This window comes from Pinus tabuliformis, chromosome 8 (assembly GCF_031772625.1).
Source record: "Pinus tabuliformis cultivar Carrire ecotype Pingquan chromosome 8, CPIR1, whole genome shotgun sequence".
Classification (NCBI taxonomy): domain Eukaryota; kingdom Viridiplantae; phylum Streptophyta; class Pinopsida; order Pinales; family Pinaceae; genus Pinus; species Pinus tabuliformis.
Window position 1 is genome coordinate 1112966478 of NC_142294.1, and position 12151 is coordinate 1112978628.

At 41.8% G+C, this 12151-nt stretch overlaps 1 protein-coding gene across 1 annotated transcript in view; it reads left to right on the plus strand.

The window, feature by feature from the left end:
• The window catches only part of LOC149239243 (NAD-dependent malic enzyme, mitochondrial-like), a 220000-nt gene that overhangs the window by 48036 nt on the left and 159813 nt on the right, over positions 1–12151 (plus strand). Inside the window, exon 2 of the mRNA XM_089367096.1 lies at positions 7902–7998. Coding sequence (XP_089223222.1) covers positions 7902–7998 — 97 coding nt within the window. The remainder of the gene's footprint in view (positions 1–7901; positions 7999–12151) is intronic.

Consider the following 12151-nt stretch of genomic DNA (forward strand, 5'->3'; position numbering starts at 1 on the left):
CAGGTGGGCATCCAGAGCAGACACCTTATGGGGACTATTTCTTGGAGTATCAATCTTATGGGCCTGATTTTTGGAGGGCCATCACTTTCAAATATTTCTGTTAGTTGAAGGACAACAAGAAGTCCAAGGGACAAAATGGTGGAGGTTACATGTAGGGGTTAGATTTGCAACGCACTGTGGGGAGGCTATTTCTCCAAACCTTTGATGGGTCCTCTAAGAGCTTGGCCAAGGCATGGGTCGAAAAGATGGATGTATATTTCTCGCTGAACCAAATGACAGAAGGGGAGGCAATCAAGATTGCTACATTGCATCTAGAAGGGAAAGCCCATGATTGGTGGTTCCACGGATTGACCACGTTGGGACATGCGCGAGTCACTGCCTATGATGATTTCACTAGGAGGGTGTTGGAGCGGTTTGAGAGGAAGGATCCAGAGGAGTATTTCGGGGAGCTGACGAGGCTTAAGCATACCGAGAGTGCAAAAACCTACATCTCAGAGTTTCTACGATTGTCTGTGATGGTGCCTGACTTGTTAGAGTCTAGGAGGATTTTCATGTTTGTGGATGGGCTAGCAGAGCCATTGTGTGGGTTAGTGAGGTCTAAAAAGCCCGCTACATTGTAGGATGCAGTTGGGAGAGCTCGAGATTTGCAGGAAGCCGTACCTAGGGCAAGGGCACCATTCCCCCTGGACATGGTTTCCAGCAGAGGGGGAAGGACATTAGGGCTCCACCACCGAGAGCCAATCAGGGACGTGGGCAGCGGGTTGATGAGACTCAGAGAAACCTCAGGAGGAGGAAACTGTGCTTCACTTTTCAGGAGCCGTGGGCACTAGGCCATAGGTGCTCAGTGGGCAAGGCCCACTATAATGAGGTCTTCTCTGACAACGATGCAGAGGATGAGACCTATTTTGAGATGAGTGGAGAGGACAATGCAACACCACAGGGAGGAGGAGGACCACCACCAGCAGCAGCAACAACAGGGGGAGTTTCCTTCGCTCCTACTGGAGGGGTCCTTGCATCACTGCGTGGGGTACCCAAATTCTTGACTATGAGTATTAGAGGCACTGTTCAGGGGCAACACGTCTCAGTTTTCGTGGATAGTGGGGCTACCCTCAACTTCATCGATGCTCAGCTGGTTCAGAGGAGGGGCATCACAACTGAGGAGTTTGAGAGATTCCCAGTTCTTATGCCTGGGGATAGGACCATGTAGTGCACTCGTTATGTACCAACCTTGACAGTGACCATAGGGAACTACTTTGTGATATATCATTTCTTTGTGGTGGATGTATTAGACACCAACTTAATGTTGGGAGTCTAGTGGCTCTATATGCTTGGCAGTCACAACAAATACGAGGAATTTGGAGATGGAGTTTGTAGGGCAGATGGCAAGACGATGTTTTTTCGGCGGATGCACTCCTACCCACCACAAACTGTTTTGGCCCATAGGATGGAGGCTGACTTGAGACATGGAGACATTGAGTGGGCTGTGGAGTTGCGGATCTTAGAGGTCAGGGAAAGCCCAAGCCACCACATCCAGAGATACATGCTATTCTTGACAGGTATCCAGTGGTGTTTGGGGACATGTCACCGGGACAACCACTTGACCGGGGGTTTGAGCACAATATCGAGTTGGAGCCAGGGGTGCAAGCCATCATCACCGCCCCTTATCGACATCCCAAGGTTTATTGGATGAGATCGAGAGGGCCATCCATGAGCTGTTGGCACTCAGGCATATCAGGCCCAACTCTAGCCCTTTTGCTTCATCGGTTGTGCTGGTGAAGAAGAAGGACGGGTCCTTACGGATGTGCATCGATTACAGGGCCCTCAACAAGAAGACGATGAAGAACCGCTATCCCATTCCCCGTATAGATGAGCTGATGGACGAGTTGAGGGGAGTGAAGTTCTTCTCGAAGATTGATCTGCGGTCGGGGTACCATCAGATCTGGGTGAGGGACCAAGATGTCTCGAAGACAACATTTCGGTGCCATTATGGGCACTTTGAGTTCTTGGTTATGCCCTTTGGGCTGACCAATGCACCCACGACATTCCAATCATGCATGAACCACATGTTTCGTGGGCAGTTGAGGAAGTTCGTGCTGGTGTTCTTTGACGACATACTGATTTACAGCCGGACATGGGAAGAGCATTTGCAGCACCTTGAGACAGTACTGCGCATTCTAGAGGAGCAATAGTTTTATGCCAAACTGTCCAAGTGCGAGTTTGGGCTGATCAAGATGCTCTACCTAGGGCACATCATTGGGGAAGATGGTGTCAGAGTACATGAGGAGAAGATTAGAGCTATCCGGGATTGGCCAGAGCCCCAGAATGTGACTGAGCTGAGGGGGTTTGTGGGCATTTGCACTTATTACAGGAAGTTCGTGAAGGGCTTCTCCCAGCTGGCTGCACCCCTCATAGACTTGACGAAGAAGGGGGCCTTTGAGTGGACTACTACAACGCAGGAGGCATTTGATCGCCTCAAGGAGGTCATGAGTAGCTGTTTGGTGTTGGCACTTCTTGACTTCACTCAGCCTTTCGTGTTGGTGTGTGCTGCATTAGGAGTGGGTGTGGGGGTCGTATTGTTGCAGGGAGGGAACCCCATAGCATTTGAGAGTAGGAAGCTACTGCCCCATGAGCTACTTTACTCCATCTATGATAAGGAGATGCTGGCCATCATGCATGCGTTGGCCAAGTTCAGGCAGTACTTGGTGGGGAACAGGTTCAAGGTCAAGACCGATCACAACAACCTCAAGTTCTTTTTGGAGCAGAAACAGCTACAGGAGAGGCAACAAAAGTGGGTGAGCAAACTACAAGTGTATGACTTTGACATTGAGTATGTCAAAGGGAAGCACAACATAGTGGCTGATGTGTTGTCTAGGAGACCAACCACTTTGTCCTTGATGAGCATCGCCCCGGACTGGAGGGCGCAATTACTAGTTGAGTACTCCAAGGACAAGTTTGCATGTGAGGTCCTTGATGGGTTGGTGACAGATGATCAGTATCGGGTGATGAATGAGGTGATCTACTACCGAGACCGGATTTACTTGGTACCCAACTCCTCGCTGAGGGAGAAGATTCTACAGGTTGCTCATGATTCACCATTAGCAGGGCATCAAGGGTTCACAAAGACATATTAGACCATCTAGGAGTGCTTTGGGTGGAAGGGCCTCAAGGATGATGTTTTGAGGCATATCTGGGAGTGCGACACATGCCAATGAAACAAAGGAGAGCAGCCATGCCCCACAGGCCTATTGCAGCTGCTTCCCATTCTGGAGGGGAAATGGGAAAGCATATCGATGGATTTTATTACCGGGTTGCTCACAGTACACGACAAAGACTGCATCTATGTAGTGGTGGATCACTTGACAAAGTAAGCTCACTTCTTTGCCATTCCAGCCCGGTACTCGACCTCACAGGTGGCCAAATTGTTTTTTAGAGAGGTGTTTTGGCTACATGGTCTCCCGAAGACCATCGTCAGTGACCGAGACAATAGATTCATGGGTGGGTTTTGGCAGGAGCTATTCCAGTTGGTGGGTACTGAGCTCACCCTAAGTACCAGTTACCACCCTCAGATAGACGAACGAATGGAGATAGTTAACAAGTGGTTGGAGGGCTACTTGGTAACTATGTGACCAGGCAGCAAAGAGCATGGATACGGTGGTTGCACTTGGGTGAATACTGCTACAACACTACACATCACATGTCTATAGGGATGCCACTGTTTCGAGCTCTATATGGTTACGATGCGTTGTCTTTTGCTGACATTATGTTTGGAGACAGCAGGGCCACAAGGGCCAAGGACTGGATATAGGAGAGCTAAGATATCTTGAGGGCTTTGAAGGACAACCTACAAATGGCCTAAAATCAACAGAAGATTTAAGGGCAGAGTTGAGAGGCAGCTCAAAGTTGGGGACTTGGTATTCTTGAGGCTCCAGCTGTACAGACAATCTACGCTCAAGCTCAAACTCTGCTTCTATGGGCCTTATCGTGTCACTCAGAGGGTGGGGGAGGTAGCATATGAGTTGGAGCTACCCCCGGGGAGCTGGGTGCACAACGTTTTTCACGTGTCTTGCCTAAAGAAGGCACTGGGACAACATGTTACAGTAGCCACAAAGTTACCCCCTATGGATGATGAGGGGCACTTAGTGTTGGAACCAGAGGCCATTTTGGATACCAGGGAGAGACATCTGCATAACAGGGTCATCAGGGAGTTTTTGGTCTAATGGAGGAATCTACCAGATGAGGATGCCACCTGGGAGGGGGAACAAATACTACAACATCCTTCTTTGCAGTTGCTTGAGGACAAGCAACGTTTTGGCGGGGAGGACTGTGATATTCCTACTTAGTGTTTCACTAAGTAAATATCAAATTTTGCTCAATTTTGGTGTATTGCATTGTTTCACTTAGGAGAAGTGGGCCTAGGGGACCCACAATTGATTTTTGGCATGAGAAGCACCCCAACTTTAGAGTTCGAAGGAAAGATTGCGACTTTGGTGGAGTGTGGGGGCCACCACAAAGTATTTTTGGCTCTCATGGAGAGTATGCTCTCATTGGTGCGAAAAAGGTGAGGAAAATTCGATGCCTTTGGAGGCAAATCGACAAAAGATAGGAGGGGCTCTCATTTTTCTTATCATCTATCATTTTCAAAATTTGTCTTTTGACAAGAGCACGCTTGAGTAGTGAGCCAAGTTTGCATGTGCTGTTCAACACACCGGGTGTTTCCGAGTGGAAATCCCAACCCTTGCTTCGGTGGACTTCGAGTGCCAGCCCTAGGAGGAGTTCTACTTCATCCCAATTCGTACCAACAACAGGGAATTGAGTAACAACAACAGAAAGAGTAACATCAGCGTAGGGACTGTGCAGTCACAGCTAGAGGCACTCCAGGAAGTTGTGGAGATAGGGGAGTTTGAGGAGGAAATTCAATGGGAAGGCTTGGGAAGCCTTCTAACAGGGATTGCAGGCATTTTGAGAGCATTCAACAACAGATTTCTTAGGTGGGTCAATTTACCCAGTAGGAGAGCCAACCAAGCCCAAGAGGGTCGAAATTCCAGGGTCAAGCTTTGGCCAAACCCTTCGTGGGTTATTCTGGGTTTCTTGAGTAGAGGTCGGGATTAATTTCCCAGAATTTTCTGAGCAGTGGGGAAGGCTCTAACAACAGATCATTTTAGGAAGCAACACCTCTCTGGGCATTTACAACGCAATTCTTGAGCCGAATTACCAGCAGCTTGGAGGAGTGTTCCATTGTGCATTTTGGGCTTTTGCTAGCTTGCCAAGAGCAAGCCTAGGTGCACACATTCTAGCACCTTGTTGTACACCTCTTCCATTTAATAAAATGAGTAGACAACGCAGTTTGGATGCCAATTTTGTGGTCTGATGGTTTGTTTTAATTTCATAATGTGTTTGTCTATTTTGCTTTGCATATTTACTGTTAATCTTCCTTAGGGATATTATAAATATTTGATGATAGGAAAATTTAAATCCTCTTAAGTCAAAAACAAATAGAAATAGGTAAACTGCACCTTGGCCCCACTTGTTGGTCTCTCTGCCAAATTTAGTGCACCTACTAAATATGGTAGAACCCTCTCCTCTTAACTTAATTTAACATGGAAATACTACAGGGGGCGGTTGAATCAGTATTTGATAATTATAAACAATTTTTTAGCTTTTAAAACATTTGATGCACATAAATCATGAAATACAAATCTCTATATAAGAAACACTTATACAAATTATCTTATTAAATCTTTTGTAAACTTCCTCGTACAAAGTAAACACCAACTTACAATTTTTGTAGGCACCAACCTATAGGAGATTTCAGTCCCCTAGTTGAGCACCAACTTAGCTACTTCGTAGGCACCAACTTACAGGAGACTCCAATCCTCTAGCTGAGCAACAACTCAACAAATTTGTAGGCATCAACCTACTTCAATTTATTCCTTGGATCTGTCAGCAACAATTCTTGTTCTCCTTTGTTCGATGGCCTGCCACGATCTAAATGCACAACAAAAGGCTTCACACTACTCTTTAATTGCTCCACAACACCGATCTTCCACTTTGCTGGTTACTCATTGCAACTAGCCACAATCTTACCCTAGTTGCACGCTGGTCAAACAACGCTTGCACAATTTCAATGTTGTGAGGTCACTTTCCACTTCTGCCCTGTTCATTGTGTTGAAGTCTAATTGGCAACCTCCATTTTCCTTGCAAATCACATCCTGATTTATCTTGCTTCTAAAAGCATACCATCAAACATTTCAACAGCTTTCACAGCATGACTGCTGTGCTATCTAGGAATAGTCTTCACTAATCTTGACTGCCAAAAACTTCCAACCCAAATCGATAAGAGTGTAGGATGACTCTTGGGTCTATCCTTTCTTCAATACAACTCTTTCCCTTGTGCTTTGGCTTGTCCTTGGATAGGGCTTAGGTCTGTCACCCTTTGTCACGCTTTCTGAGGTTAGTTTGGCTTTTGACACAACAAGATAATCGCCTCTGATATAACCTCTTCCTCAACACACTGGGAGTCTACTTGCTGTTCCTTAGCTCGGCCTCAATAGAACAGAAGTCAGCCGAGCTTTTAAAACAGACTGAGAGTATCACAGAATTTGGCCTCAGAACTGTGTTACAAAGGGCCTCCAACAGGGCTAGGGCTCGGCCTCCTCAACTGAAAGGAATTCGGGCTTCTTCAAGAGAAATCGGCCTCAAACAGGGTTGAAACTCAGCCTCAACCAGGACTGAAACGCGTCTTAAAAACAGACCTTGGTCTCGGCCTCCAAAAGAAATAATTCTGCTTCCTTTAAAATCAGAACTTAGCCTGCAACTAGCCCTTCAAAAAACCCTTCCAACTCAGCCTCCACCTCAGACCTGCTCCTTCACTGTCTAAAACAGCATCGAATTTGATCTCGAGCGATGGCCTATTTCTTCTCCTGAATTCGAATGTTCTGTGGTCTATTTCAGACCTTATTCCTCACCCCACTGAGTTGATGTCGCAATGAGCCACTTGAGCGGCCTTATTTATACTAAACAAGTGGGATGTCAAGGGGAGGGCTGACCTGTCTTCTAGCAGGGCCAACTTGACTTCTGGCTGGATATATATATTAAATTATTAATATATTAAAAAAATTATTTCTCCTCAACCATGAGGAGTTAGAAGGTGTGCCAGATATCATCAGAAAGGTCTCGAAATATGCTATTTGACTATGTAACTTTCTCCTTCATTCGGACAGCCTTTGACATCAATAACAACCATTTTCAACAAAAAGTACTCTATCTCAGTGCTTTCTGATAGCACCTTTGCTAATTGTGTGTGCAGAATTGCCTCAGTGCAGCCCCATTCAAAATTCAGTTCAAGGCTTCAAGCATTGCAGGATGCAGTTTGGAGTAAGGATCTTGTTGGGGTTGTCTCTATTGGACTTCCTTCTAAGTTTCTAACATCATGAGAGTATTACAAGTTTCTGAGTTTGGCTTTTCAAGCACTTACAAGGGTTGGATCTAGATCTAGGCCATGACTAGGTTCAGTCTTGGACTCTAAACATCAGCACTAGGACATATTCTCTATTTTGGGAATATTTAATATTCTATCCAGACAATTGTGCGTCTTTGCATGTGGTTGTCATATTAGACTATTAGCATTTACAAACTATTTCAATCCTGCTCAAGTTGTATAATTGAATCTTGATGTGAAGAATTATTGATGTAAATATTTCCAGCAGCACAAGTGAAAATGTTAGCTTAAACCTCTCATTCAGTATGCATTTGTAACTAAATTGCCAGTGAAAAAAATCTCTCCATATTCAGTTGCATTTTAGGCCACTCTGCACATCAAGAACTAGTCATTGGTATTTCAGTTGAATTTTTTCATGAAAGCGACTTTAAGATAATTGATGATTCAGACAATGGGATGACAGGGCACAGCTTTCTCAATGACAGAGCGAGACCGGCTTGATCTACGTGGCCTTCTGCCACCAAATGTCATGACTTGGAAGCAACAAGTTGATCGCTTTAGTATGAATCTCTTTTCTGTGATGCCAACAAGTTTTTTTTTTCTTCATTTCTTGGTTATAATGAGTTGGGTTGGAATCATTCTGGTATAGTTTAGTATGATTCTGTTAAGGGCAGGATTTGATTGCTACATGTGGGGTTGGTGTGAATGTCCATGATACATATTCAGTTTTTATGGTTTGCTTTCTCTCTTAGACTAAAATCTCTTTGAATGGGAAAGCAATAGTATGCAGTAGTGTAAGTCAAAGAAAAATCCTATTTTGCACATATATTGAAGAATGCTAACTTTGGAAGAAAAAAAAAACTTAAATTTTGATCCTGGCATTTGCTTGCTGGGCCCCTTGATCCACTTCTAGGGGAGGCCCCCTTCCAGCAGTGGGTGCTGGATTTCATTGGACAGTTTCAGCAGAATGCAAGCAATGGTTACAGCTGGATCTTAGTTACTATAGATTAATTCACTAGGTGGGTGGAGGCAGTTCCGCTAGTGCCAACATTATGAAATTTCTAGAAGAAAATATTATCATCAGCTTTGCGGTCCCAAATAAGATTATGACAGACAATTGTAGTGTTTTCCGATCTATTGAGTTGGTCACTTTCTGCTCCCCGCATAGTATCAAGTTGGCCCATTCAGCCAACTACTATCCACAGGGGAATGTATTTGCTGAATCCACTAATAAAAATCGTGTAAGGGTTATCAGGAAAATAGCGGTCAACAACAAGCAGGCATGGGACAGTTGGCTCTAGTATGCACTGTGGGTGGATTGAATTACTAAAAAATGTGCTACTGGTAACAGCCCACTCAAGTTGTGTTATGAACAAGGTTCATAAATGCTCTGATACCAATGTTACAAACAAAGTTCTTACTCTGCAATAACCTTCATAATACTTCGAAGACAATGACATCCATTGTAGGACAAGTAATTATATATAAGAATATTTGAATACAAGTGAGCTGATTTGATTACAACTGAGGGTCCCGTATATATAGCTAGGCAGGCACCCTTTCACGAACGAACATGTCCATAGAGACATGCCTCTTCACTACTAATTATTAGTTAATTCATCATTATCACAATTTATTATTTTTATATATTTTATTCATAACATTCCCTTCCTCTTCAGAAAGCTGTCCTCAAAGCTTATTGCTGACAAGGCATATCATCTGTTTTTTGTCTTTGTAATCTATTTGCATCTTTTGGAGTTCTTCGAGTTGTCATCTTCGTTGATACATGATGATAGGATCCTTGGAGTGATAAATAAAGTTTCCACACTGAGAAAGGATCTGACCATCCTAAATTAATCTTTTGTAGGATCTTTCGATTACTGGAAATTTATAATGAATTCTTATCATTGGATTGGAGTGTGCAAACATCAATATTCTTTGGAACATAAGTATGTTGTTTCTGTTCTGGGTGATACAGACACATAGATTGATTGAGTTTCTTACTCTTGTGATTTGAATGTCGATAAGGAGCTCTTTTGGTTTGACTTTCCCTTATCAAGTGTGTGGCAATTTTCTGATTTACTCTAGGTACTGAGGTTGTTGAGTTGGGTACAAAGTTTTCACTTGGAATTTCTATCATTTGAACCAGTGTTGATAATATTGGCAATATTCGAAAATATCGTGATATTTTCGGCAAAATGATATATTGCCGAGAAAATATCGCGATATTTTGAAAATATTGGCAAAATATCGGCAAAATATCGCGATATTTTTGTAGTGACCGTACTAAGTTAAAGAGTCATTACTGAAACTGTAAAGATTACTGAAACTGTAAAGATTACTTAAACTGTGAAACTGTATTAATTGATTTGATGAAGTACTTACCTGGTCTGCTACGGATGTTGCGATGAGGATGCTTCAGAACTTCTCCAGCGCTCTCGTTACCGAATGACCAAAAACCACCCAGCCAAACCGAGTATACCTAGATACTCAATCCAGTATGCTTCTCAACCGATGCATACCGTTCCCCCGTGCCCAGAAACTTCAAAACAAGCAAGGCTCAATAGTTCCGGATTATAAGCAGTATGTATAAATTTCCTCTCCTTCCTCCTCCCCCTTCTTCCGCTTCGGCCTCTCCTTATGTACTGTTCATTAGCGGTGGTCGCTCTCTCCACCTACGAGCCCACCGCTTCCTTTCTCAGCGACACCTCCTCAACATCCTGAGTCGTATCTTTCTTTTAAGGATATATTGACATGTGTGATTTTACTTTGATTAAAATTTTATTTGTTTAATTAAAATGTCCTAAGTTCATACATAGGAACTTTATTTTGATTTAATTTATCCCTTTAATAATTTATTGACATACTTTATTAAAATTCTGAGATAGATAATTATATAACTTGATTTTTTAAGAATTTACATAATTCTTTACATCTATTGTCTTTATAACCCTTTTACTTTATACTTTTAAACTTAATATCATTGGTAATCGCTCATTAATCATGAGGCATTAAGTAATATGTGCTGATGGGTGAATGCGACTTTTCTATTTGAAGGAGTGTCAGGATATTTAATATTTTAGGTAATTTAGAATATAGTTACTAGTGCAGTGCATGCGATACATGCATATGTAGCTATCATATGCATGCATCGTATGCATGCTAATATTCTCGTGCTCTCTATATTAATGATGGGTCACTACAATTTTGAAAATATCGGCAAAATATTCCGATATTTTGAAAATATCGCCATATTTTGAAAATATCAGCTATGTTTAAAAATATGAAAAAAATTGATTTTTATGCTTGCCGATATTTTCGCCGATATTGCCGATAAGATGTTTTCTAGACCCTCGCCGATATTTTGCCGATACTGATATTATCAACACTGGTTTGAAATGCAACATTTGAATGTGTTTTCTCTTCAACTGGCTTGTCTTCTTCTTGATTTGTGATATTCATTGGATCGATATTCATTCCTTTCTTTTCAACTTGAATTTGTTCATTTGAAGATTCTGACGCTTCCTTCTTGGTAAGGTGTTGTACCTTGTTTTCAATTACTTCTTGTCCTTCTTAATCTTCTTAATTTGCATTAGTAATTTTCTTTAAGTTGAGAAACTTCTTCATTCTTGTAAGTTGTCAACGGTAATTTTGTCAACTTCTTTTTGCATATTTTGTAGCACTTTCTTACCTTCTTGAAAAATTACTTTTGAAATATCTTGTACGTCTTCTTGTGTTACTGAATTTGGCTTCAATGTAACATCTTGTAGTGTTATTTTTTTCTTTTTGTATGAAAGCGTGAAAAACTCCTTTTTTGTATTTAGGATGAAGGACCCTAGAGTTTCCATCTAGGGTGAACCCAAAATAATATCACCTTGATCATTCCATACGGATTGAACTGAGAATTGCAATATAAATGTATAATCCCCAATGTTTAATTGTAAGTTGTTTGTCATATTTTTTGTTATTAAAAAGTCTAATTTTTTGATTATATTTGGCTTGGGAATCACTAATTGATTTGCGATTTTAGGCTTTATATAATTTTTATTTCTGGTCGACGAGATAGAAATAGTAACAATTTTTCCTGTAATAGACCCTTTAATTCTAAATAGCATTGAAACATAGTTATGTGAGGTTTCTGGAAATCTTTCTTCCTTTATTTCCGAACTAGATTCCATTTTTTCATTCGATCACAAATACCGTAATATTTTGCTTTTAATACTTTATTATATAGGGTATTATTTTTATAACACCTCCCTTTACTTGCATAAGAAGTTTTTTATTACTCCTTTTGTAGTTATAAAAAATATCCCAATTGATTAAAAAAATGCTTTTTTGTTGTAAGTAGGATAAGAATTAAAATATTGAACTATGATATATTTTTAATTTCTTTTTTTGGTGTACTCTTCACTTTATAAGTAACAATGTTGAAATTGGCAACTAGGGCCAAATTCCATGTGGGTCATCTTATTAATGGCAATTGATATTTTTCTTGGATCCCTCTCATCGAGAGGTGTAGGATTGATCTAAAGATCATCCGATTCCGATAAGTATTCATGGAGATATGAATTTATTTGTGTACAATCATCATACCAAGACAACCCAAGGAGTCTGTCCATAAATTGGGTGGCCACTGGTGCTGACCAAAACTCTCCTAATGAATGTGCATGCTTAACTACTAGGTCAAATGTACCATCTAGGTTGTAGTCAACT